Source organism: Nelusetta ayraudi, unplaced genomic scaffold (assembly GCF_046127955.1).
Source record: "Nelusetta ayraudi isolate G7.1 ecotype Tasmania unplaced genomic scaffold, CSIRO-AGI_Nayr_v1 ptg000110l, whole genome shotgun sequence".
NCBI classification, from domain to species: Eukaryota; Metazoa; Chordata; class Actinopteri; order Tetraodontiformes; family Monacanthidae; genus Nelusetta; species Nelusetta ayraudi.
This window is the reverse complement of record NW_027466160.1, coordinates 168523-195771: the sequence shown is the minus strand read 5'-3', so window position 1 is coordinate 195771 and position 27249 is coordinate 168523. Positions and strand designations below refer to the sequence as shown.

Here is a 27249-nt window from a genome sequence, read left to right as displayed (position 1 = left end):
CACACACTCACACACGTACGGATTGAGTAACTGCATAATTGAGGGAAGTTTGTGTTCGTGTGTTCCAGCATCAGTTAGACAGAGAGCGGCTGGTCTGATCACTGAGGTGCTGCTCACGTCCTCCAGCATTGGCACCATCTAGCGGTAGAAACCAGGAGTCCATGCGAGATCCTCGGCTTCTACCACTAGATGGTGCCAAAACTACAGGTTCTGACTGGTCTCTTTCACGGTCAGAACTCAAAGCTTCCTGGCGTGGACCTACCGCTCTCCACCACTAGATGGAGCCAAAGCTACAGGCCCAATGCAGCTCCTCAGTGTTCGGGACCTGCTGCCTTCTTGTGCTGTCTTGTTTAGATTTAATGGGTTTTCTTCGATCTGTGAGGACTCACCTGCTACTCACCTTCACCCGGCAGCTGCTCCTCCACTAACAGGAAGTCACGTGACACTGCAGGGCTGATTGAAATGAAGATGCTTGGCTATGACTGCTCACAAAAACATTTAATTTGAGGTGTCAGAAGTGTGACTGTAACATACACTCTGTGTGTTTTTTTTAGTGCAGAAGAACATTTCTATTTCTACAGCAACAGCGACAAGAAAAATTGTCTCTATGAACTCAGAACACTGTGTCTGAAATGTAAGACAAAGTGATCAATGTGACGAAAGTGAAGCTTTTCCATTCCATCTAAACATCAGGACTGTTCCAGTTTCATTCCAGACATAAAAATGAATGTCTTCCTGAATCAGACATTAAGTCATCATATCAAACGCTGCTCCTGAGGACACGCTTGGCTGTTGTTTCCATACTGGGACTGGAGGCTCCTCCCACTGGCCAATCAGGAGCTCTGAACCGCCGCCAGGAAGTCACGTTAAAACAACAACAACACAACTGGAGGACGAACCAGGGCTGCGGCTCCAATACAAAACAGTGTCACAGTGTCCGCATGCAGCTGTGCACAAGGTCATAAGGTCATCGCTGAGGTGTGTGCAGGTGCTGCCAAGGTGGAAGGGGGGAGTCCTGTCTGTCCCACGTGGTTGATGTTCCTGCAGTGAGATAGTCACTGTCTGCTGGACCATCAACAGGTTCTACAGTCAAAGGAACTTCTTCTTCTCCTCCTCCTCCTTCTTCTTCTTCTTTTTCTTCTACTTCTTCTTCTCCTGTGGTTCAGATGCGGAGCTGCAGCCTTTAGAAGGACAAGGTTGAGACAATGCTCGGAGGTCGGTGCTTCTGAGTTTTAACCCTCAGTAGAACTGCCGCTGCTGCTGCTGCCTCAGTTCCGCTGAGCAACACCCTGCAGGTGCAGCTCCACCTGCAGGTCCTCCGTCCAAAAGTAAAACTGTGAAAAGCTGCAAAAAACCAAAACAAGTCCACAGGGGAGCTTCACGGTTCCTCCTGCAGCTGCTGCTGCCCCCTAGCGGACAGGGGCGTGCAGTGCGGCGCTCAGTCCCAGGTACTCCAGGTTCTCCGCCGCCGGCAGGAACAGCCCATTGTTCCCTGTGGGTGTGGCTGTGGCGCCGGGGGGCGTGGCCTGAGGCAGGAAGGTGTCCTGGTAGTGGGGGTTATCCAGGCTGTCGCCGCCCACCGTGTTGAGGTACTCCGGACCCCTGCCGGGACCCCACCACTGGTACAGGGTGGAGGGGCCGGAGCGGAGGCTCAGATCCTCATAGTGACCGTTGGCGACCTCTGACCCCTCGAACTCCTGGTTCATGTATTCTGAAGAGAGAGATAACAACGAGTCCAACAACGACAACAACAACGTCCTGGGTTCTTTAGTCTGGCCAGGTGAGCTGGAGGAGGTCAGAGGTCAGAGGCAGACGAACCTCATTGTCTGTTTAGTCATCCTCTTTTATTGATACTCCTAATCAGGATCATGTATCTGTCTAGCATGTCGTTTTTGGAGTATTTGTGTCATTTAAAGTACAATTTAAAGTACTGGCAGTACTGCCAGTGTGTACCGTGGCTGCAGGCCTCCGTCTCCAGCTGGTTGTTGTTGGTGGGGTCGGAGATGTAGCGCAGAGCCACGCTGTTCTCCCGGACCGGACGCCCGTTCTGGAGGAAACCAGAGGGGAAATGGAGGTGAGGGGTGGGCGTGGCCTGAGTGGGCGTGGCCTGAGTGGGCGGTTGCAGCTGCTCACCATGTGTCTGGCGTGCTGCTGCTCCTGCTGGCACCGCTGCTCCTCCAGCTCCTTGTCGGGCCGCAGGTACTCGTCGGCGTCCAGCACGTCGCCCAGGTCATCAGAGCTCAGCAGGCGGGAGAAGAAGCGGCTGTCGGTGGGGCTGGGGAGGTCACCCTGGGTGGGGGGGGGCACAGCTCATGAGGAGGGTCTTTCTGTCTGAATACCCCCCCCCACACACACACACACACACCACTCCCAACCCTTTACACCCCACACACACACACTCCAAACCCCCTACCTGTATCACCAGGTATCTGGATGGATCTCTGGCCAGCTTGGAAAACTCTGTGGTCAACTCTCTGAAGGTGGGACGACTGGACGGATCAATCATCCAACCTGGAGGAGGAGGAGGGGGAGGATGAGATTAAGAGGAGGAACAGGAGAAAGTTGAAGAGGAGGAGGAGGAGGAGGTAAAGAAGTGTTGGGGGGGAAAAGAGGAGGAGGGGGAGAAGGCAGTGAGGAGATAAAGAGGTGTTAGGGAAGAGCGGGAGGAAGAAAAGGAGCAGAGAAGGGAAGTGAAGAGGAGGGGGGAAAGAAAAGGGGGAAAGGAGGAGGAGAATGAAGAGGAGGAGGAGAAGATCCTGAGCTTCCTTCACACCAAACTGCAGCTGCTCCTTCTCCTCCACAGTGCATGGGGGACAGCTGGCTAAACATCTGAACACCTCCCTACATTTGACCATGATCATGTAGACGTCGATGGTGCAGATGGGTGGCTGCGGCAGTCGCTCTCCTCTCTCCAGGACGGTGGAGATCTCGCTGGCCGGGATGCCGTCGTACGGCTTGGAGCCGAAGGTCATCAGCTCCCACACCGTCACACCTGCAGCAGCAGCAGAAAGTGGTCAGAAAATCTGAAGGACCGGAAGGACCAGCTGTGTGTCTGAGCCCAGGAGAGCGGCTGCAGGCTCCTGTCTGAGGAGGTCACTGCTCACCGTAACTCCACACGTCACTCTGGTGGGTGTAGGTCCACTGCAGGATGGACTCCAGGGCCATCCACTTGATGGGAACCTGAGAGGAGCAGCAAGGTGGAGGAGAGTCAGGAGCACCCAGACAGTGGGAGGAGGTCCAAGAGGTCCTCGACAGACAGACTGACAGACAGACAAACCTACCTTCCCTCCGTCAGCCTGATACGCTGTTTCATTGGCCGTCAGCAGCTTGGAGAGGCCAAAGTCGGTAATCTTGACGTGGTTGGGGCTCTTCACCAGCACATTCCTGGCTGCCAGGTCACGGTGCACCAGGTGGCGCTCTTCCAGGTAGCTCATGCCCTGCAGGCACACACACACACACTGTGAAGGTCAGGTGGTCCTCCAGTGATCGACTAACGAGCCTCAGCAGGATTAATCCACCTCCAGCCTCTGGCTCTGGCTCTCAGCAACTTCCTCCTCCTCCTCCTCCTCTTCCCCCTTCCCCTCCACCCCTGCGGACCCCTCCTCCTCCTCCTGCTCCATTTCCTCCCCCACCACTTCCTCCTCGTACTCCTCCTCCTTCTTCCTCACCCCCCTCTTCCACCTCCCCCCTCGGGACTCACCTTGGCGATCTGGACGCACCAGTTGAGGAGCCACTGGGCGCCGATGGCGTGGCGGTGGTGGCGGACGTAGTCCAGCAGGCAGCCGAAGGGCATCAGCTGAGTGACCAGCTGCACCGAGGAGGTCAGGCAGATGCCCAGCAGGGGGCAGACGTGAGGGTGGTCCACGCTGGCCATCACATAGGCCTCCTGCACACACACACACACACACACACACACACACACACTGGTTGACTAACCCGGGGTGGTTTTCAACAGTGTGTGTTGGAAGGAGGCGGAGCTTCCTCACGTCCAGAACTTCCTTGTTGGCCTTCTGCGATGTGGCTTCTCGCAGCACCTTGATGGCCACTGGGATCCTCACCGTCTCCCCCTCAGGGGTCCACACACCCTGGGGAACAGGCACAAGGACCATGGATGGATGGATGGATGGATGGATGGATGGATGGATGGATGAGGGGGGGGGCTCCATAGGAAGTAAGTGGGCGGGCTCACCTTGAAGACGGTGCCAAAGGCCCCGGATCCGAGAACTCGCACCTTCTTCAGCTCCGTCTCCTTCAGGATCCTCAACAGCGCCTGGTTGGGGGCTTCGCCACTAGGGGTCAGTGGCTCCACCAGCTGGACACACAGGAGGGTGACAGGAAGGTGTTGAGAGCCCCCTCTGACCATAACCCTGCCTCCACAGTCTCAAACCCACAACCTCTCAGTTAAACGGGCTGAAGCCCTTCGATTGGCCGGCTGCTGCGGGGGCCCCACCCACTCACCCACCCTTCCACCCACCTCTCTCTCCTGCAGGAGGCGCCGCAATGTCCGCTTCCTCCTGATGCGCCGCCGCCGCAGTAGGACGAAGAGGACCAGCGAGGCCACCACGGCAGCCAGCAGCCCCCCCACCACCGCCATCGCCGCCACTGAGTGAGTAGAGGAGCTGACAGACAGACAGACACAGAGACACACAGACAGACAGATGGGAGATGCGACCAATCAGATTTGCTGCCTTTTATTTCTGCCGTCCAAATCACAGACTGATGAGGAGATTTACCCAGAACATCCAGACAGTCCTGGACCGGAACACCTGCACACACACACACACACACACACACACAGAGTTAGCAACACTTCCTGTTCCCTCCGAGGGACCCAGGACACCTGTCCCCTCCCACCCGCCCGCCCTCTCACCCCTGGGTGCAGTTCTGGTGGCAGGGCTGGCACTGGCATGTCCCGTTGGGGTACTTCCAGATGAGGGCGCCACTGTCGCCCAGCACGCCGTGGGGGCAGCGGGTCACACAGTGGGGGCCGTCCTGGTAGTGGGCGCACTGGGAACACTGGTCTGGACCCTGCAGCGGAGGGTGGTGTCAGTGTCCAATTACTTCTGTCCCTCTTTCAATAATTGATACTGCTACTGAAAATGGTTCAGGTGGTACTGATGAAGGTTGTGGTTGTTCCAGTGGTACTGCTAAAGGTTCTTGGGGTACTGATGAATATTGCAGTGGTACTGATAAAGGTTCTGATGGCATAAATGAAGGTTCTAGTGCTACTGATGAAGGTGGTGGTGGTACTGACTGGGCCTCTGCAGGTGGGGCCGTCCTCCAGCACCTGACACTCCTGGTGACACTCCAGGCAGCTGCCGTTCAGCTCCGCCTCCCTGGGCTCCCTGGGAAGAAGAAGAAGAAGAAGAAGCTTCCTTTGAGCGCCACTAACGAGCGTCACCAAGGTGCGGAGGGGGCGTCGGCTCTCCTCACCCCTGCAGCAGGTTGCAGGCGGCCACACAGCGCCCCCTACGGCTGAAGTGGCGGCAGCCCACACACAGGCTGGGCCCCGGGCCCCAGCAGCCCAGCTCGGTGCATTCTGGGTCGCAGGTCCGATTCTGCAGCTCTGCAGGAGGCAAAGACACAGCAGGAGGATCAGGCTCAGGCTCCACCCACCATGTCACCAGGTGAGGATGGTGGGCGGAGCTACTGACCGCAGACCTCCGGCGGCCCATTGTTGGCCATCTTGACCTCCTGGCTGCTGGAGTGGAAGAGGCGGGTCCACGGCTGCTGCGGCTGCTGCTGGTGCAGGTAGCAGAGCTGAGGGTTGTTCTTGATCAGCACCTGGCCAGCACTCACCTCCCGCAGCGAGCGCAGGCCCAGCCAGTGCAGGTGGTTAGCGTTCACCACTACCAAGCTGAAGTGACTGCAGAGGAGAGAGAGAGAGAGAGGCGGGAGGTCAGAGGTCACATGACCACCACCAGCCTGAGATGTCTCTGCTGGAGGTAAACTCACAAGTGGGTCGTTCTGCCTCTGATTATCTGCAGGTTCTCGAACTCCGACAGAGAGGTTTGGTTGGCGGGCCACGCCTGGATGAGCAGGAAGCCTGCAGGAGGAGGAGGAGAACATCAGCACCCAGAGAAACCCTGCAGATGATTCCAGCTGGATCGGAACTCCCTGCCTACCTGTTATCTCCTTCACCGTTCTGAAGTAGTCCAGCTTGGCCGGGTCCATGGGAGGAATCTTGTAGTGGGCGTCCCTGGAGGAGAGTCAGGAGCCTGGTCAAGAACCTAGTCAGAGACCTGGTCAGGAAACTGGTCAAGAACCTAGTCAAGGACCTGTTCATGAACCTGTTTAAGAACCTGGTCAAGCTCTCTGAGGAGCTCAGGCTGAAGGTGCAGGACCAACATCTGGTCTGAAGGACCAGGTCTTCAGTGGGAGGAGCTCCCAGCAGCAGCAGCAGATTATGACAGACAATGCAATTAACAGGTCATTACAGGGGTGTGGCAGGATATATACACATGTATATGCAGAGGATATAAACATAAACATCGATAAAAAACCAAGGGCAATGTCATTAAATCCAAGTCACAATAAAAAAAAGAGATTTATACGGCATGTATCAGTCCGAAGAACTGGAAGAACTACAAGTTTAACGCATGGTAATACAGGTAACAACAAATACTGTATAACCTGCCATCTCCCTCCTGTAAACCAACCCCCTCTCCACTGCCAGTGTATTATGACAGCACTGACCTGCACTCAATAAGTAACAGCTGAGGAAGAAGAAGAGAAAAAGAAAAGACCAGGGGCCTTTGGAGAGAAAAGAAACGTGGTCTTCCTCCCATGCTGCTTTGAGTTTGTCTGTAGATGTGCATCTGAGGTCCAGTGCAATGTTATATAAGTTGGAAATGAGCCTCGATCCATGATCCAAGAAAAGCAAGTGTGGAAGAGTAGCCAATAACATGTCGCTCCATTGTCACCCAGGCAGGGCAGTCAAGTTTGCTGCAATGATAAGACCAAAAAACAAGACAGCCTCACCCTTTGAAGGAGATCCCCAGGATGGAGATGTCCCCGTTGATCTTGGTGCAGTTCCTGAACAACTCGATGTTGGAGGCGTTGATGGCGATGGTGTTGACCAGGGCGCCCACACCCAGGCCGTCGCAGGCTGCAGAGAGAGACAGTGGAGCCGTCAGAGTGCACTGATCCAGGCGCACCTCCGTCACCTCCGTCACCTCCGTCACCTGCTGCCTACCTTTGGGACATGGTCCCTCACACTCCTTGCAGCGGTGGACGCCGTTCTCCTCCACCTCGTGGAAGCCGCCACCGCAGGCACGGACGCACGAGCCGCCCGTCACCACGTAGTTATCTGAGGGAAGGTCCCGGGAGGTCAAAGGTCATCAGTGTTTAAGGGAGAAGACAGGTGGAAAAAACAGTTACATAGTGCAGACTGAGGAGGACAAGAAGAAGAAGAAGTAGAAATTGTAGTAGTAGAAGAAGAAGAAGAGAAGAAGGCCGAGGGGAAGGAGGAGGAGTTCCTACGTGGACAGGCCTTGACACAGGTGGCGCCGTAGGTGAACTTGGCGTTGGGGTTGCTGACCAACTGGTGGATCTTGCGGTCGTACAGCGTGAGTGGAGGACAGGTGTCCTTGCAGGTGCCGTCGTCGTTGAAGTCCCTGCAGGCCTGCAGAGGAAGCACAGGGCTCGAGGCTGCGTCCTGTCATTACAACCTCTGGCCACTAGGCAGAGGTTTTTTTTCCTCCAAGTGGATCTGACACGGTGAATCAATTGACTCAAGTCAAGTCAACTGATCATCTGTCTAGCGGGCGGCGCTCTGTGTGTGGCAGGATGCATCGTGGGAGGTGTGGTATTGAAGTGTGGCTGAATGCAGCTTAAATTAAATGCACAGCACCATGCAGCGTGTGTGTGTGTGTGTGTGTGTGTGTGTGTGTGTGTGTGTGTGTGTGTGTGTGTGTGTGTGTGTGTGTGTGTGTGTGTGTGTGTGAGTGAGAGAGAGAGACTGACCAGGCAGTCGGTGGCCAGTGGTCCGGTGCAGCCTGCTGCGCAGTGGGCATTGCAGCAGTCGCTGGGTCTGGGCCCCCGGCAACGCCGGCTGCACTGGTCAGCACACTGCAGCTTGGTGTCTGCACAGACAGAGAGAGAGAGAGTGTCACATGACCTTGTCAACCTTATTATAATATGTATATATGTATACATATATATATATATATGTGTGTGTGTATATATATTTATTAAAGGTGAGCTGACATGTCTGGCAGTGTTCTGGTCCAGGAGCCCAGCAGGAGTTGTTCATACACGTCTGGTCACACTTGTCACCTGCAGACACACACACACACACACACACACACACACACACACACACTGAGTGAGGCGGTCCAGTTGACCCTCCTCCCTTGCTTCTTCGTCGTACGCACATGTATGTGTGAAGTTGTCGTTCTTGATGAGCAGGCTGGAGTTGCTGTCTTTGTCCACGATGTCCAACCACTGGATGGAGTCCACGTTACACAGAAAGGGATTGTGGGAGATCTTCACTCCGCCTCTCAGGATCTCTGACAAGAAACAAAGCAAACCAATAAACACAGACAGAAGGTCTGGACGAGGAAGGGGCAGTCTACTTCCTGTGTGTGTGTGTGTGTGTGTGTGTGTGTGTGTGTGTGTGTACCGGTCAGACTGCTGAGCTGCAGCTCCCGCAACCCTCCGCTGTAGTCGAGTGTTGGGGACGAGTGGTTGCGGTAGTAGTTGGACAGGACCAGCAGGGCGAACTGACCCTCGTACAGGTTCTGACCCCGGATCAGCCGCAGGTTGACCAGCGGAACCCGGGAGCCGTCATTCAGAGCGATCAGCACGTAGCCACCCACCTCCTGGATGGACTGAGAGAGGAGGAGGAGGAGGATGAGGAGGAGCGTCTCTGACAGAGGGATGGATGGACAGACAGACAGACAGACAGGCAGACGGACAGACGGACCTGCAGGAAGCTGAGGTCGTGGTTCTCCAGGGTGTGGGTCACCTCCAGGTTCTCCAGCACCACCGAGCAGTTGGAGTACATCCTCACCATGCTCTCATAGTGGGTGTCTTTGCCTCCAACCATGGAAAACTTGTTGTGGGTCCCCAGGCACACTGACACACGCACACGCACACACAGAGAGATTGGTTAGGGTGCAAGTGGTGCAGTTCTTCCGACAGCCAGTAGATGGAGCTGATCTCCATATTCCTCTGTGGGAATGAATGAATGAGAAACTATTGACGACCAGGTAAAAATATTAATTTTAATGATTTTAATGTATTTCTTTTAACCAAATGACCATTGTTCTCCCTGCTGGTAGGTGAGAGTACTGCCTGTTAGCCCTGCCCGCTCCCTAGCAGCAGCAGCACTGAGTTGCGGTGTGATCAGCGCCCCCAGCCTGTCACTGGGCAGCTGACAGGCTCCACGCCAGCTGGCAGAGAGGGCGACGGCCCACCAGGCAGTGCCACGGTGAGCGATGTTTCCAGGTGAAGCAGTGCGGAGCAGCAGCAGGTGTGTCAGGACGGTCGGCCTGAGGAATGAGAGCTGACGGGTTCGGCCGGTGACGCTGTGCACGCCAAGGAGAGGGCGGCGACCTATGGCCCCGCAGCATTCCACCTATCACACGGTCTCACCCACTTCCTGTCTGCTCACCTGCTAGTTTTATTACTGTTTATTAGACAATGTTCATGTTTGCTGGTCAAGACAGTGAAGCAACCTGCTCAGTGTTGACACTGTCTCCTCTGGATTTGGGACCGGAAAACGATTTCCTATTCCAGAAGGTCACATGACAGTTTTGTCACGAGAGGAAAACCCGGAATCCGCCCAGAGACGTCTCAGCGCTCATAACCTCATTTCCTGCTCATGCAGGAAAGAACAAAGAAAGGATCAGAAGCATCACTATGACCAGGACCAGGCCTAAGACTAGGACTAGGAACAGGAACAGGAACAGGAACAGGATCATAATCAGGTCCAGGACCAGCACCATGACTAGGACCAGGACTAGGACCAGGACCAGGACTAGGACTAGGACTAGGATTATTATCAGAGCCAGCACCAGCAACAGGACTAGGACTAGGACAAGGACCATGAAAGGACCAGGAACAGGATCAGAATCAGGTCCAGGACCAGCACAATTACTATGACCAGGACTAGGACCAGGACCAGGACTAGGACCAGGACTAGGACTAGGACTGCGACTAGGACCAGAACCAAGACAAGGACTAGGATTACGACTAAAACCAGGACCAGGACTAGGTTCTTGATGAATCTCCTCTCTCACTTCCTTTCTGGCCATCAGTCAGTCAGCCTCACTGTAGGTCCTGTCAGGGTCTCCCTGGTGCATTCCTATTGGCGGGCCGGGCGCCCCGCTGTGATGTCACTGAGACAACACAGCTGTGGCCTGATGCTTCTCCCTGCTGCTCTCTGATTGGTTGAGAGCCGACCTCTCCCCTAGGGTCTCCTCTTTCCTGCCCTCTCCCCCCGCCCCCCCCCATCACTCCAACACAACAGCAGCTGGAGGACAATTGGACCTCCGGCCACAGCCCGGGTTCGGGTCGGGCCATCGGTTAGAACCTGGCAAGGTTTATATGCAAAAGCGTGCAATAATGTGCAGTGTCCCTTTAAATGCATGATTTAAAAGAAGCAAGAACAGCTGCTGTCCGCTGCAGCAGCCACTGCAGAGCCAAAGTCAACACTGACTAATGAAATAATCTGTGTCTGACAATGCACAAGTTCACATTTACACAAGTGCATGTACACACACACTCACACAAAGTGGTGTTTATTGAGGAACAGGTTTGATCTGTCCGATCTGTGTGTGTGTGTGTGTGTGTGTGTGTGTGTGTGTGTGTGTGTGTGTGTGTGTGTGTGTGTGTGTGTGTGTTGCTATCTTTCAGGGCAGAACTGAGAACTATTGATCTGATCAGCCGTTCGACCTCCTCACTCGCTTCACCTCGAGTGAACAGCAACAAGTCAAAGTGCGGAAACTCTGCTGCTTCCTGAAGCTCGGAACCTGCTGCAGAGCTCCGGAGTTGAACTCTGATTCTCCTGCAGTCAGCTGTGAAGGTGGGAGCAAGTCCAAACCTGGCAACCTGGCTTGAAAGAAACCAAGCAGAGCAGCTCTGTCTGTTTCAGTGGAGGTTTGGTAACGCACTCATATGTCTCACAGATGACACACACACACACACACACACACACACACACACACACAAGGATCATTCAGGCAGAGCCACGCTGACCTGTTTTCTGATTGGATCAGGTTCCTGAAAATGGGTCGATAAAAACATCAAGTTTGGGGAAAAAAAAAAACTAATAAAAAAATCAATAAAGAGCAAATCTTGTGTGTGATTCAAGGCTCAACAAAGCACACACATTCAGGTGTTTTTGGTCTGAGATGAATCAATTCCAGGAGGTTCCAGAGGGGCCTGCAGCCTCAGGCAGCAGCAGCAGCAGCAGCTCCAGGTTCATCCACCAGCTCACAGACCAGATATCACAGAATTCAATATCGCAATACCGTCCCAGCCAAGTATCATGATACGCAATATCATATCCTATCAGGAGGTAGATGGGGGTGACCAATACTGTGAAGAATATTGCACATGACAGCAAATACACTGTGATACGCCATCATTTGGAACATGGCGCCACACCTAACGAAGAGCTCGTCTCTCCTGGGACCGGATGCAGGAAGTGGATCTGTGAGTGTCGCTGCAAACCACCACCAGGTGAACCTGAAGGTCCCTGACAGAGAGGCAGAGAGACGTTCCCATCTGTCGCAACTCGTTACGTTTGTTTTGTTCCCATCTGAGAGACTCGAGGGCGATGAAGACAAATGTTTGTGCCGTGGCAGCCAATCAGAGCGCAGCAGCTTTCACAACCCAGCAGCGATCCGGCGGGAGATAACACACACGGACCTGTTCACGCAGCCACAGGGGAAGTGTGTGTGTGTGTGGGTGTGTGTGTGGGTGTCCAAACGCTGCTCTCTAAGTGTTGTAATTCATATCTTTTTGTATTTAGATTGTCTTTATTTATCTAATGATCCAATAGGTGCGACAACAATCAGACTGTGGACATGAACTGATAAGAAAATGAGGTCATTGTGCTTTTCAGCCATAATCTCCAGCAGTAAATCACTGAAGGTTCAAATTCACACCCTCACACACCCTTTTATTTGGAAAAATTCTAGACTTTCCAAACTCTTTGATCTGGCAGGACGAATAACTTTCACCTAATCTGTGATCTGAGACGTCCTCCTCCCCCCTCCTCATCCTCGCCGCCATCGCCGCCGCCCCAGTTTTGATTCACTGAGGTGTAAATCAGTGCTTGAACGCTATAGACCAGGGGAGTCACCTTGCCTGCAGCAACACATGGCCGGGGCCAATGATGCACTCGATGAAGCGTTTAGCGTTCGCTAAAGTGTTTTTATTGATCACTTAAACGTCAATTTAAAATGAAAACATGAATCAACACAGCAGCCGGAACATCAGGGAGGAGCTGAGAGGCGGGACGCTGAGACGGGGCGCTGCAACACGGTGGCCTTGTCCGTCTGTAACCCTCTGAATACACACACACACACACACACACACACACACACACACACACACTCCTGGAATGTAACACACTGCTGGGAAACACTGACTCCCTGTGAGAACAACCAGGACTCGTCCTGCACAAATGTCACAAAAACCTGCAACTGCTGCAGATAAAATGAAAACATTTTGTGGAGGAGGTTTGTTTTTCAGTGTGAAACTTTTCCCGTGACCACACACACACACACACACACACACACACACACACACACTGAGGCCACGTGGATAAAACTCTTTGAGTCAGGAGGCTCATTCATTAGTCACGCTCGTGTCAAAATCTGGAGAAAATTGCTTTCTACATGTGAAATCTGTGTGTGTGTGTGTGTGTGTGTGTGTGTGTGTGCGTGTGTGTGTGTGTCTGCAGGTCAGAGCGAGACTCTGCTTGTCTCTCAGAAGAGAAGGCACTCCGTGTCGTCAGCGGAGGAAAATTCCAACGGCTGCCTCGACACCTTGACACCGCCCACCCCGGCTGGAGGCCACACCCCCCACCCCCCGGACGGATTGGCTGAGAAGAAGTCCCCGCCACCCGCTCGCTCGGACCCGGTGCCGCTGCTGGACAATGGCAACCGACAGGAAGTGGGAACCAACAGATGATGAAAGGTAGACACCTACACACCTCTGTTCCAGGTCAGAGCTGGATATTAATCCAAATGAGAATTTGATGTTGTCACTGAACAAACATCTTTCCAGTGTAAAGCTGTTGGGTGCGCCGCTGCAGTGAAACAGAAGCACTGTGATCGTTACAGGACCGATAACTGAGTGAATCATTTCCTGCAAGTCACAATAACCGTGTTCGTCATCTTCAGCACACAAGCAGCACAGTAGCTGTGTCTGACCTTTGACCCCCACAGTGACTGCACTTTAAAGTCACACGCAGGTCAGATCTGTTTTCCTCCTCGAGGGGCAGCGTGCACCTTCTAGCACCGAGCGAGGACGGCAGGTCTAATCCGGAGTATTGACATTCCTCACATTCCAGCCGCCAAAATCCCCCAGGGTGCACCGCTGCAGCCCCAAATCCCCCAGGGTGCACCGCTGCAGCCGCCAGGTTGCAGCCGAGAAGGCAGCCAATCGTCACAATTTAGGGCTCGTTAGCTGGACAACAGGCCTGAAGGTCAACCCAAGGTTGGCGTCGCCTCTGGTCGCAACAAGCAACTTCCATCAGCAGCAGCAGCGACGCACAATCAGCAACAACATGGACATGAAGGTCCAGCAGTGGTTGTTACTTGTTGCCAACAACGACTGCAAAAGATAACAGTGCAACAAATATTTTTTCTCAAAACATAAAAAAAAATCCAATTGTTGGAATTCTGAATGCTGTTTTCTTCCTTTTTGTCGTCTGAAAAGCTCGACGACACAAAGACTCGGTCCTGAACTCGGAAATCTGCTGGTGGGCTTTGGAACGGCGTCGCCATGGTGACCAAGTGGCAACGGCCCTCCCATTGTCGGGGGAGAGGGCCGTTACACACACACACACACACACACACACACACACACACACACACACACACACGCAAACACACACACACACTCAGATCAGTTGGAAGCAGTCACTGTGCTGAAGTTCAAGATCAGGGAAAACAGACAAACATGCACTAAAGGACAAACAAACAGTGGCGGTGAAGGTCCCGCTGCCGTCCTGACCGGTCAACCAATCAGAAGCTCAGCCCTCTGGACCTTCACCAGGTTGCTCCCTGACGTCCTCATCATCTGGACAACACCAACACCTGGCCAGCAGCAGGTCTCCCTGGAACCCCGACTGAAGGAGCTCCTTCCACCTCCCTCAGACCTTCTCCAGCCTCACTGTGGAGCTGCAGGGTCCTGGCCAGGAGCCTTCACAACCTTCTCCCAGAGGATTCTGGTTGACCTTCGACCCCGACACATCCAGCTGTCGGTCCTGCTGCGCTGAGCGTGTAAACACACAACAACAGTCTATTCACGAGCAGGACAGTCGCAACATTTCATCCTAATCAGATTGTTGCCAAGACAAAGACGAGTCAGCTGTTTTCAGTTACACACACACATACACACACACACACACACACAGGCCATTCTTTCAGACTGGATTGTTGTTCTCTTGTCACTCAGAACTTCCAGAATGCATCTGGGCTGTTTCTTGACGTCAGAATGACACAAATTCGGCAAAAATATTGACCAAGATTCAGTGCTAATAATTCCAGTTGTAGCAGCGCAGGTCGTTGACCTCTTCAGCACACTCGTCTGCCATTGCATCACTGTTAAAATAAAAAAGGAAACCAAGGCGGCGGCAGATTGCTGAGATGCAGATATGCAGCGTTTATGGCTTATGTAGGAGTTAATGCCAAAAACTTTATTGGCAGTGTCTTTCTGTCATCACACCGCCCTTTATACTCACTGATTTCATTCATGTCCAATGAGACCAGTATACAGCATGGGATATCTGTAACAAGCTGTAATCACAATAATAATAATAATAATAATAATAATAATAATAATAATAATAATAATAATTTTGTACGTCATTTTATTAAATACTCCAAATTAAAGGTGAGAACTGCCGGGTACTTTTCAAATTAAAAGCGTATCGTTATGCGTATTCATTTTAAGTTGTTGGTTGTTTGTTTTTTTACGTTTGTTAAATTATTATTCAAACTCTCGGATGATTTTTTTTTATCTACATTAATGACTTTTGCTCCAAAACTAACACAGTTCCGAAGCTCCCTGCCCGCTCGCTCCCCGGTCCTCTACACCGGCCTCCCTCTGACTCTTCCCCGCCCTGGGTGCCCCGTGCCGGGGCTCGCTCCTACCTTTCCTCTCGGTGTTGGTGGTGGTGCAGCAGCAGCGGCGGAGCAGCAGCAGCAGCGGCAGCAGAGACGCCGCCGCTCCTCCGAACTTCATGTCTCGGGCTGTTCGACGGTGACTTGTCGTAATAAGAGTGTGTCCATGAAGAGCAGTGGGGCAGCAGTCGGACTGACTGACTATCTGACTGACGGGACCTGGAGGACTGAGCAGTGGAGGTGAGGTGTGCGCCTCCTCCCCCTGCAGCTCCACACCTCCTCCTCCTCCTCCTCCTCTGGCTCCAGCTCCATTCTTCAGTTCAGTCCAGCTCCACTGAGCCGAATAATCAATTCGTCCCTCGCTGGGTGCCAGGAACAAGTCTGAAAAAGTCAGCTATCAGTTGGACTTTCATTGCTAAAACGTCACTTTTCTGAGCGGAAGCGTGTCCGTGAAACGCAGCACGGTTCCACGATGAAGACTTGTTCAGACGTGTTGCACCACTTCCCACCCTGTCAGCGCGGCTAAACTGGCTGGAAACGCGTTGCAAGTGTGTCAGTGACAACAATAAGGACAATGACACAACCAATTAAATGTGATAATAATTCTAGTATATTCTATTCTATATTGATTTCTATTATATTCAACTGTTTGACTGAAGAGTTGAAGATTAATTCCTGACGTTAATTGTGTCAGAACAACGTCTCCCCACTCAGCTGGAACCACTGATAGCTGATGACACTCTTTATTACCTCGGTGTAATAAAGTGTGTGTCATTTATCCTGGTCGAAAAAGTCTGAAGCATGTGAAAGTAAATCATGCTTATCAAAGGTGATGTCCTTTTAAAAAATAATAATAATCTATGAACACTGAAAGCTGAGGTATTGTAGCTCTTGAATGTCTCTACTCAGGATCGTTGTTTTGAACACCAGCCAATGAGGAATAAAGTGGCCCCTTCAAACACGGTTAGTACACTGATACTGTTACTTAAATAATAACACTGTGATCATAAAATGTTTGGATCTCCTACTTTTTGTCCCCTTTGGTTTCAGATCATGCTTGATTATTTTTGTCCATTATTATTCATCATTTTAATTTTAATCCCCCCCAGTGGAGCTCCGCTATAGTTGCTGTAGTTGTGAGTGATTAATGAAAGAAATGACAGTAAAGCAAATGTGTTTTACAGGGAAATGTTGAGCCGCTGTGCTCACGACTGAAGCCGCAGATTCCACAAGATCTCTGCGCTGCTGAACTCCAAGTATTTCTTTCAATCCGTCCGCTGAAGATGAGATCAGGGACGCCAGGTGATGCTCCACACTCTGTCTGGCGTCACGTGCTGGTGTGCACAGGTGAGTGGCGCCCCCTGATGGAACCACCGCTGTTAATCTCTCGTCAGGGTGATAATCGTCCACATAAACAACCAGTTACATTTAAGGTGCGTTGTAAGTCATCTGAATGCACAGTGAGCTACCACGTGGTTTCACTGGAAAGCCAACAGCATGACTGATTGGTGCCACTTTATTCCCACCCATCGGTTCTGATCCGTTAACCTTCAGCCGTTTCTGCCTGGCAACAGGCCGTCCACTTTTATTAGACACAAACCAGTGAGAAAATCCATTAAGGTTTTTTTGTTGCCGCTTGTTTTGCTTTCACAGTTGCTGCACCAGCAAACTGTGAGTGGAGCAGGTTTGATGTAAACAAGGGGGGGACAAAGCAAAAGAGTGCTTTTATCAATTATGAATGGCAAAAAGAACGCATTGTGGTGGAAATGAGTGACCCCATTAGAATTATAGAAAAAAATAATTAATGTCACATAAAAGTGACAATTTTTGTGTTATTCAAATAAATTTCAAACCTTAAAATAACTTATTTTCTTTTCCACTGAGGTCATTAAAGAAATTGTGTAAAATTAGAATGCTGGTAAATTATCAGTCAACGTTGATTGATTGATTCATTTATTGATTTCCAGATTTTAATTTATCAATCAACAGCCGACACCTGAAATATTCTGGAACATTTCAATATTTACTTGCACTCAGCGACAAGGTGTTGGGATTTTTGGCTGTTTTTCTGCCTTCCATCCACTGGGTCTCTTGCAGGTGGGATTAAATTGATGGATTAAGGAGCTCTCAGAGATTGATCACAGACGGAGAAGCAGGCAAAGTGGAAAATAAAACAGCAAAAACAAGAGGCTCATCCATTATGAATGATTCTGGCCTTTGTCCTGACTTTGTAATGATTTGTCATAAATATTATAAGGCAACCGAAGAAAAATGTCAAATGGATTCAAATAATTCCGCGGAAAAAGTTTTAGTTATTGATGGTGAATGTGAGCAGACTGGGGTTACCAACCGTCCCTTCAAATACACAACAGTCTCATGTTTGAATCGTTACAGGACCGAGTTTGTCCCGTATTTCTGAGTTGTCTTGAACGTATTTATTTATTTTTAATGCAAACTCACTTTCGTTTCCATAGAGCTTGCGTTAAAAATCGCAATCTGTGCAGCTGCAGGCAATACCACATTCTGCAACCCATTTACAACAACTGCGTACTGGCTGCGTAGGGTATTGGCTATGAATCAGGTACGCTATTCAGCAGTTCTATTCAGCTTCATCCATCCTTCACTGAATTAGTTGTAAAATATGTTGAATTAAAAGATGCCAATCCGATTTAAACATTCTCCTTATTTCTAACGTCTATTGGTTACAAAGCAGTTCAAACTATGTGAATCACAGACTTTTTTTAAACCCTATTTTAAGTCATAAGTCACCACGGCTGGCGAGCCACTGGCCTGTGATGGCCATGGACTGCAGGAGGGAGGCCTCCTTTGTTTTTCCGAGTGAAACCTGTCAACGCTGCGCTCGCTGGAGGTGTTTGATGTCGGCAAGGAGCTCGGAGCTCCAGAGTCGAGTTGTCTGCCGCCCACGATGCCGTAGCTGCTCTTGATTGATGGTAGGGGTTCTCACGGAGTCTGAAACAGCGGAGCAAAGGGAGCGCTTGTTTAGTCAATCAGTTCAAGGACAGTTTAACCAGCCGAGCCCGCAGAGAGGAAGAGCAGCGGGGAAACAGAGGAGGTGGATTAAACGGAGCGAGAGGCTGCTAATGAGCCCAGATGGTTTAACAAAACACCTGAGGAGGAGGATTACTGCTCTGAGTGTGTGTGTGTGTGTGTGTGTGTGTGTGTGTGTGTGTGTCTGCCTGTCTGTCCATGCCTGAGGCTCAACCCTGACCTCAAAGTCAGAAAAGCAATTTTTTGGTTGTTGTTTTTTTTATCATGTAAATCAGGGATCTCCTCAGTGCCCCATTGGCCTTTTCTAGATGTTTAGCTTGAGAGCCAGTGCGACTTTGTACAGTGTTCCAGGGTGGAAGTCAGCTCCCATATTGTCAGTTGTAACACTTTTGCTCCACCTTTAAAGGGAAACTAAACATTATTTGCATTATTATTTTGTCTATTTAAAGCGGCTTCTGTCTGTTGGTTTACACTCTTAATTGTCTTTTTTGGGGAACACGAACAAGACTCTGTTGCTCTGCTGTGAGACACTCCGCTTCCGGCGGTGTAAGTCAATTTTGTTCCCTCTCGGCTTCCGTAAACAGTGTCTGATTGATTGGGTGGGGCCGAGCGACTCGCGGACAGCCGTCGCCCCCTACTGGCAGCCACCCGTCAGTGACAGCATAGAGAGAACAGCTCCCGCGACTCCCTCGAGTGCACGAGAAGCTGAGTTCCATCTTATTAATTTTAAAGAAAAACCAATGACACAAACACAGCTCATCGGTTGCAATAAACCATTTTGGTGACGTCATTTGTAAGGTTCTTCAAATAATGGAAGAGACAGAATAATCTTCGGCGGAAATAGATTCACTCAATCAACAATGGGCTTCCTCTGTGGGCGTGGCCTCGCGTCGGTCACGTGGGTTACTCTTTGTTGATGTGAATTCACGAAGGAGGGGGGGAGCGAGAGAGAGAGAGAGAGAGAGAGAGGGAGAGAGAGAGAGACAAAAAAAAAAAAGTCCCGATCGCACCGAGGAGAGCGGCCGACCCGAACCCGGCGGAGAGTCCTTGTTGAGCGGCTACATCAGCAGCGTCGAGCCGCCTTGCGGAGCCTCCAGCTCGGCCCTGATTCCTCCGCGGTTCCCCGGTTTGAGAGCGAGGCAGCGCGGCTGCTTGGGGGGATGGAGTCCCGACTGTGAGCAGCAGATTGGCTTTCCAGGGTGGTGGAGGTGTGTGTGAGTGTGTGTGTGTGTGTGTGTGTGAGTGTGTGTGTGTGTGAGTGTGTGCGTGCGTGTGTGTGTAGGGGGTCGCTCGGTGTGAAGCCCCGGGCCCTGCTCGGCTTTGTTGTCGCTCCGCCGTGTTTTCGGCCCAGTTTTCCGTCGTGTTGGTGGTCATGGGGCTCCACTGCTCCTCCTGAAGCGGCGGCAGAGGCACATTTCCGGGGGGAGTCGAGGACAAACACATGGAGGAGACCCGGAGCTGAAGACCTCCTTCTCCTCCTCCTCCTCCTCCTGGTTCCTCCACCGCTGCTTCTCTCCGTGGACTCCTTCACACCCATCCTTCCATCTTCACCTTCCTTTGATCCTCCACCTCCTCCTCCCGGCCTCCATCATGGCTCCTCCATGCCGCTCCTCATGCTCTTCCTGCCCGCTGCTCCTCCTGCTCCTCCTCCTCCCCGCCGTCCTCACCTCCTTCCCCCGAGGCGGAGGCACCGACTGCAGCCCTGGGAAGGACTGTCCAGGTGAGACACACACACACACACACACACACACACACCTCAGGTCTGGTGATGGGGGTCAGAGGTCATGTCTGTGGGCAATGGGCTGTGTGTGTGTGTGTGTGTGTGTGTGTGTGTGTGTGTGTGTGTGTGTGTGTGTGTGTGTGTGTGTGTGTGAGGGGTCAGTAGCCTGCGACCAGTGTCCAGTGCTGAAGGCTGAGACGACACCTGAGTGAGCAGCCATGTACTGTGTGTGTGTGTGTGTGTGTTTGTGTATGTATGTGTGTGTGTGTGTGTGTGTGTGTGTGTGTGTGTTGGAAGTAGGCTCTATTCTGGGCTTAATGACAGGGTGGAGGATCAGGGCGAGGTCGCTGCTCCTTCTCACAGGAGCTGCAGATGTTGCCTCTCATTTGTGGGACTGAAGGCTGGAGTGCGTGTGTGTGTGTGTTTTTTCTTATTTTTATTATTAGCAGTTGTTAATAATAGTTTGTGCTACTGTGTGGAGTGACTAGATGGTGAAGACCAGCGGCATCAGTACACGAAGATGCTGCTGAGGTCCTGCTAGAGTCCATCAGACCTGCTGTGCTGAGGTTGAAGGTCCTGCGTTCACTCAGGAGGATGCAGGTCACTGCCACAGCGCCATGGGTTGGTTGCTGTGGTGGAGCTGGAGCTGATGGAGCTAGAGCTAGTGAAGCTAGAGCTGCTGGAGCTAGAGCTGTTGGAGCTAGAGCTGTTGGAGCTAGTGAAGCTAGAGTGGTGGAGCTAGTGGAGCTAGAGCTGGTGGAGCTGGTGGAGCTAGTGGAGCTAGAGTGGTGGAGCTGCTGGAGCTAGTGGAGCTAGAGCTGGTGGAGCTAGTGGAGCTACAGCTAGAGGAGCTGGTGGAGCTGGTAGAGCTGGTGGAGCTAGAGCTGGTGGAGCTGGTGGAGCTAGTGGAGCTGGAGCTAGTGGAGCTAGAGCTGGTGGAGCTAGAGCTGGTGGAGCTGGAGATGGTGGAGCTAGTGGAGCTAGTGGAGCTGGTGGAGCTGGAGCTGGAGGTGGTGGAGCTAGTGGAGCGTGACGCCAGAGAGATGGAGGAGGTGGGTCAGTGTTGATGCCTCCGAGGCTGCTCCATCCTCCTCCTCCTCACCTCCTCCTCACTGGTCCATCACACATCGTCCCACTGTGGCTCATCAGTCGTCCTCTCAGTCCTGACACACTTGCAGTGTGATTGTGAAGCTTTTCATTGTGGCTTGAGCATCGGAGTGCTTGGGAATCTCCAGATGAGCGGCTGTAGAAGAACCTTTGTGCTCTCAAACCTTCTGATGAACGTTGACATTGTGAATCTTTTGTTTTTTTTGATTATTTACTCTTTCTTTGGAAAAAAAAAAAAGATGGATGAAAAGCTGTCCCTGGTTCAGGAGGAAACCCACTTCCTGTCCCTGGTGGAGCATCTCTGCAGACCTCGCCATGGGAACCACCTCTGATTGGCTGCTGGTGCTGGAAGAGATGTTCTGCCTCCTTTCTCTTTATTTTGATTTCTCGTCCCTCCCTGAGATAACGTGAAAAGCTGCTAATCACAAATTGCCTCCACTGCCAGAAGAGGGCGCTATACATTTTAATAGGCAGCGCAACATTTGAGGTTCTGCTTGTGGTTAGCGTCGATGTTGCTAGCTCCCGCTAATCACCAGCCTGTGAGCCTCAGCAGGCCGCAGCGTAGCCACGTCACGGTCATGTGATGTGTGTGCCCCCCCCCCCCCCACGCACACACACACACACACACACACACACACACACACACACACACACACCCCGCTGTGTCAGCAGCGTGATGTGGCTGACTCGGCACTCTGGGGTATTTGTTAATTAGAGGGTGAAGCAGGTCACGACCCCTGTAATTAGCTGCTCTAATTGGCCAGCCTGAAGGGCCCAGCGACCAATCAGGTTCCTGCCATGAATATTAGTGTGTGTGTGTGTGTCTGTGTGTGTGTCCTGATCCCTCCAGAGGTTGTGTTGTAAATATTTGTCTTATAAATGGCCTGCATGTGTTGCCACATCGTTTGAATTTGAACAATTCCGATTCCAATTCCGATTCTGAGCGATTCTCGATTCGATTCATTTTAAGAGGCAGAGTCAAAAAGTTCTTTCTTGATTAATTTTAAATTTATCAACTTTTAGTTGTGGGTGGTGTATATCTGGGATTGATGGCTTTCATCGTGTCCCTGAAAACATGGACGAATACATAACGCTACAGTTAGTGTAGCTTCAACTTTGAGCTGAGGCTACGCACGGGCCGATGCTATGCTAGCTCTATGGTTTTTGTTTACAACGAACCGAAACGTTCTTGATTCCACGCCGGAAAAGGGATGCAGTCTTTTGACAAAACACGCGGTGACTTTTCTGTGGCACTCGTCAACTTGTTGCACCGACATCTTTCCCTTTGCCGCAATGGTGAACGGAGTCTGGTCAGCTGAGAGCCGAGAGTAAGGTGAGGGTCTGAGCCGGAGGAAGAGGCGAGTGAGGGAGGCCGGCGCTCTGTTCAGTCGACGCCGTGACTCCAGAGGTGTTTGATCATGGTCGTCCTGCACCCTCCTTTGCACCAAGTAACCGTTTTGCAGGTTGGGCATTTAGCAGCTTTGTCATTTTTTGTGAAGCCAAACCTTGGAGCGCCGCCGCACACTTTCCATCGCCACCTGCTTACACACTGCTCTGCATTAGCCCCGCCGCTGGGAGCATCGGAACCGTAGAACCGGTTCCAGTCCATGCTCGATGCTCGACGCCCATGTTAATGCTGTTAAGATACAACGAGTGTTTAAAAGTGTGTGTGTGTGTGTGTGTGTGTGTGTGTGTGTGTGTGTGTGTGTGTGTGTGTGTGTGTGTTGTGTCCTGCAGAAGGGTCGGAGAAGAAGAGCAGCGACCTGCGTGTGTGCGACGCCAGCACGTGTCGCTTCGGAGGGACGTGTCGAGAGAAAGGCAACAAGATCAAGTGTGCTTGTCACTTTGACGTAAGTCTCACACACACACACACACACACACACACAGGTTGGATGTGTTTGTGTCGCTGATCTCTTTGTGTTGTGTGTCTGCAGTGCGTGAAGAAGTACGAGCCGGTGTGCGGCTCCAACGGCGACACCTACCAGAACGAGTGCTTCCTGCGCCAGGCGGCCTGCAGGAAGCAGCGGGCCGTTGGCGTGGCGTCCCAGGGGCCCTGCTACAATGGTAACACCCACGACAACACTGCGTGTTGTTGTTGTCGCTGTTGTTGCGTTAACCCGGTAGTTGTACTGTGCACTAACACCTCTGTGTCTCCTCCAGACGGCAGCTCAGGATCTGGAGACGGAGGTAAATGTGTGCTGTATTTCCTCGTCTTCCACACACACGCACACACACACACACACTTGTGACCATACACTGATGAATCCAGACGTTTGTGCGTCAGACTCACACATGGCTTTTGTGTGTCTGTGGCTGCAGATGACGAAGGCTCCGGACGGCCCAAGAAGGCCTCCAAGTGTGGAAACTGCAGGTTTGGAGCAGAGTGTGATGAAGACTCAGAGGATGTGCTGTGAGTACGCACACACGCGCGCACACACACACACACACACACACACACACACACACACATCATTTTGATGTTCTGTTGTACACATTTTCTTGAAACAACTGCAAAGTTCAGACAGTACAGAGTTGAAGAACTGTCGTGTGTGTTTGTGTGTGTGTGTGTGTGTGTACTTGTGTGCAAGAGCAGCTGCATGTGCAACATTGTGTGCAGCGGCCACAACGACAACCCTGTGTGCGGCAGCGACGGCGCCACCTACGACACGCCGTGCCACGTCCGCGAGGCCTCGTGTCTCAAGCAGCTGAAGATCGACATCAGACACGTAGGCCGCTGCCAAGGTGAGGAGGGGGGAGCGTTGGGTGGAGGTGTAGGAGGAGGAGGAGGGAGTGGGGGGAGGGTCGGCCCCTGATGATAGGAGGAGGAGGAGGAGTAAAGGAGGTGAAGAATGCTGCTTCCTTTTCTCATTCATATTAAATGATGACCTGACCCCAATATACACACACACACACACACACACACACACACTCGGATGAGTGAACAATCAGCTGACCTCCTGCTCTCCTTCTTCTGCTTCTTCTTCTTCTTCTGTCCTGCTCTTTGTTCTCCTCCTGACCCGGAGGTTTGACTGTGAGCTTCTCACTACCTCGAAACTGAAAACATCACGTTGGTCTTCACACTGCAGAGAGTAGCATTAGTTAGCAGCAAGCTACAGCTTTAGCAGTGAGCTACAGCTTTAGCAGTGAGCTACAGCTTTAGCCACTAGCTGCTAAATCCTGAGTGGACGCTGACACAGCGTGTCCCTGGTGCCGTGTGTGTGTGTGTGTGTGTGTGTGTGTGTGTGTGTGTGTGTGTGTGTGTGTGTGTACACACATACATTTTAAAAAAGAAACCTGTGGTGACCTCTTCTTCTTCTGTGGTTTCAGACAAAAGCAGGAAGGACGACGGCGCCAAGAACAAACCCGACGTCTACGGTAAAAACACCAGCAGCACTTTCTGGAGGCCGCGTCCTCCCGACCAGCCAATCGGGGAGCAGCGTCATCGTTGTCGCCTCTTTTGTTTCCCCATCACAGCGGTGCCCAAGCCCGGCGAAGGGGAGGAGTTTGAGGATAGCCCCGCCCCTTGCCCCGACGGCTACGAGCAGTTCTGCGAACACGGCCAGTGCGAGATGAGACGCAACCTGCCCACCTGCAGGTCAGTGCGGCCCGTCTGTCTGTCTGTCTGTCTGTCTGCCACCACCTGGTGGACGGAGACCAAAAGCGTCTGCGGCGAACTCCAAACTACCAGGGTTTGACGCGCCGTCCTGCAATCCTGGCGTGAAGCGATGGCCACACCCACCGCAGACCCTTTCAGTGTGAACCATCCTTTACTCTGTGTGTGTGTGTGTGTGTGGTGGCCCCCAGGTGTGACGCGGCCTACGGCGGCCCCCAGTGCGACCAGCTGCTGGACTTCAACATCCTGTACGTGGTGCCGAGCGGCCAGAAGCTGCACTACGTCCTCATCGCCGCCATCATCGGCGCCGTGCAGGTCACCGTCATCGCCGCCGTGGTCATGTGCTTCACCAGGTACGTCCCCACACACCTGGTAGGCGGGGCCTGGCCCAGTCAGCTGGTTCTCATCCTTCGGAAAATCACTTGATGATGGCGACGGTTAAAGGAAACGGATTTGCACACAACACCCGCCAGCTGGGTCACATGACCAGGAGGAGTGAGGACCCCTCTGACACACTTCCTGTCTGCCCTGAATACAGCAGCTTTTCTTTTGAGTCGTATCACATTTTAAATACTTTTTAATTTTCTGTTCTTAATTTTTTTTATTCCAAAATTCCAATTTTTTTTTTGTCACCCACATTTGTCGATGACCCTTGACCCCTTTCGGCCTGAACTTCCATCTTCCTCAAGGTCACACAACACCGCCGGTGTGACCTTGACCTGAGGAAGGCGGAAGTTCCGGCTGAGTGGTGCGATGCGATTTGTCTGTGATGAAAGAAACATTCCGACAGAATGAATCCCACTGACGCTGACCTGCACTTCCCCTCCCGCCCTGCAGGAGGTGCAACCAGGCCAAGCGTGTGCGGCGACAGAAGCAGCACCTGGGCCACTTCCCGTCAGGGACCTCCTCCAGGATGATGTAGCCCCCCCGCCCCCCTGCCCCCCACTACCCAGCACCACCTTTTTATGAATCTTTTCTACCACCCAGACTGAGTGCTGTTTTATAAACCTCCACATTTCTGTGCCTCCTTTTTTCTGCCCTCATTTTGCTGACGGGGCTTTTTTACTTTCTAGATTTTACTTCCTGCTTCTTTAGTTCTTTCCCGGCGCCGCTGCCGCTGCGTCTGCGTCTGCAGGTGTTTGTTGTTTTTTTCTTTTTTGCCAAGATGCTGCCGTCCTCTCAGAACACTGTGGATCCTCCAGCAGGAGGAAAACAAACAAACCTTTATTTATGTGATTGTACCGAGCGCTTCACCTTCTGAAGAACACGAGCGACGCCGAACCGCTGCTGGACTCGTCGTCATGTCGGACTTTAGAGTCTCGTTCCATCCCGACACTTTGTTTCCGTGAGTTCTGCCTTGAAGATGGAAAATGAAAAGTTTTTATGGTGTTTTCAAAGTAAAAGTCCAGCAGTGATGACCGATTCTGTGTTCTTCAAAGTTCACAGGCGCAGGCTGAGACTGGCAGCCTGTCTTCTTTCTTATTTTTAAGGTTTTGTTGTTAAAAGTGTTTACATACGTGCTGATTGAATTACTTTTTCTTTGCATTTTTACAACATTTTAATCTATTTTTCATATTCTTTCACTAATTTTTTTAATGTTCTAATGGTCCAGTCAGTAGAATCTGGATTTGTTTTATTTTATTTTATTCAAAAGGGAACGACACAATGTTTTGAGCTATTCTTGTGTGCTGTAAAAGCCTTAATACTCTAGGGGGCGCTCCAGGCCGGGACAGCCGAAGCGCTCCGGCTTATTGTTGTTTTTTTTATTTTGCTGCGTGCCACAACAAGGTGAAAAATATCTGATGCTGTTTTTTGATGACCTGAAAACCAAAATGCTGTTTTTTTCTACTTGCTAAAAAAAAAGAGATGAAGGTACGAGCAGCGAAGACATGCAGGTCTTCACTGCAGTGATCTCACTGCCCCGACTTCTCAGACGGTGGAGGCCGCCCAGGACTGGATCCCAGTGTTTCCTCTGTATTTTGACAAGCTGATGATAATTTAAAAATGTTAAACCAGGTTTATTATTTCGTCCTCTACGTCTCTGTATCATTTGTAAGCGACTGTACCGAGTGTCCGTGTTGGCTTTTTTTTGCTGCTGTTGTTGATGTTGTTGTTGTTGTTGTTGTTGTAGAAGGAAGTAGACTGAAAAGGGGTCGGGGCCTTGGGAGTCACGTGACACCTGTGAGGCTCCGCCCCCATGTTCCTGTAGCCGTATTGCATGAAAACCAGTGAAGCTGTTGTTTGGATTGTGCTGTAGTTGAACTAGAATGATTAAATTATGACGTGTTGGGAAAACCAGCGGCCGACCTGTGGTGACGTCTTTCATTGTCCGCGTTTGTCCCGACGATCCAAGGCAGCAGCGCCCCCTTCAGGTGACCTCAAAAACCCTCAAGTTGCTTAATTGCTTGCGTCAGCTGGGGTTAATCATCATTCTAAATATTGAACTTTAAATCACTACTTGACCGTTCTTTATACCCTGGGTGACTGATTGCGGC

The 27249-nt window shown here is 51.7% G+C and overlaps 2 protein-coding genes across 2 annotated transcripts; one reads left to right on the top strand and one right to left on the bottom strand.

Annotated features, from left to right (window-relative positions):
- Positions 1 to 483: 483 nt before the first annotated feature.
- LOC142903464 (melanoma receptor tyrosine-protein kinase-like) lies at positions 484 to 15501 on the bottom strand. Its single transcript, XM_076049119.1, has 27 exons — positions 15336 to 15501; positions 8927 to 9078; positions 8624 to 8831; positions 8376 to 8510; positions 8209 to 8277; positions 7966 to 8084; positions 7483 to 7624; positions 7196 to 7309; positions 6982 to 7108; positions 6126 to 6199; positions 5956 to 6046; positions 5655 to 5866; positions 5434 to 5566; positions 5255 to 5345; positions 4871 to 5028; positions 4734 to 4766; positions 4475 to 4619; positions 4190 to 4312; positions 3987 to 4085; positions 3701 to 3886; positions 3282 to 3437; positions 3105 to 3180; positions 2846 to 2992; positions 2414 to 2511; positions 2134 to 2289; positions 1954 to 2047; positions 484 to 1711 (listed from the first exon to the last, which is right to left on the bottom strand). The coding sequence occupies exons 1-27, from the start codon at positions 15424 to 15426 to the stop codon at positions 1410 to 1412; spliced, it is 3531 nt and encodes a 1176-aa protein (XP_075905234.1). The 5' UTR covers positions 15427 to 15501; the 3' UTR covers positions 484 to 1409.
- Positions 15502 to 19257: 3756 nt separating this feature from the next.
- Positions 19258 to 27066, top strand: LOC142903481 (tomoregulin-1-like). Its single transcript, XM_076049150.1, has 10 exons — positions 19258 to 20034; positions 22879 to 22991; positions 23076 to 23205; positions 23302 to 23328; positions 23461 to 23551; positions 23735 to 23883; positions 24469 to 24516; positions 24616 to 24736; positions 24946 to 25107; positions 25592 to 27066. The coding sequence occupies exons 1-10, from the start codon at positions 19905 to 19907 to the stop codon at positions 25674 to 25676; spliced, it is 1056 nt and encodes a 351-aa protein (XP_075905265.1). The 5' UTR covers positions 19258 to 19904; the 3' UTR covers positions 25677 to 27066.
- The last annotated feature ends 183 nt before the right edge of the window (positions 27067 to 27249 follow it).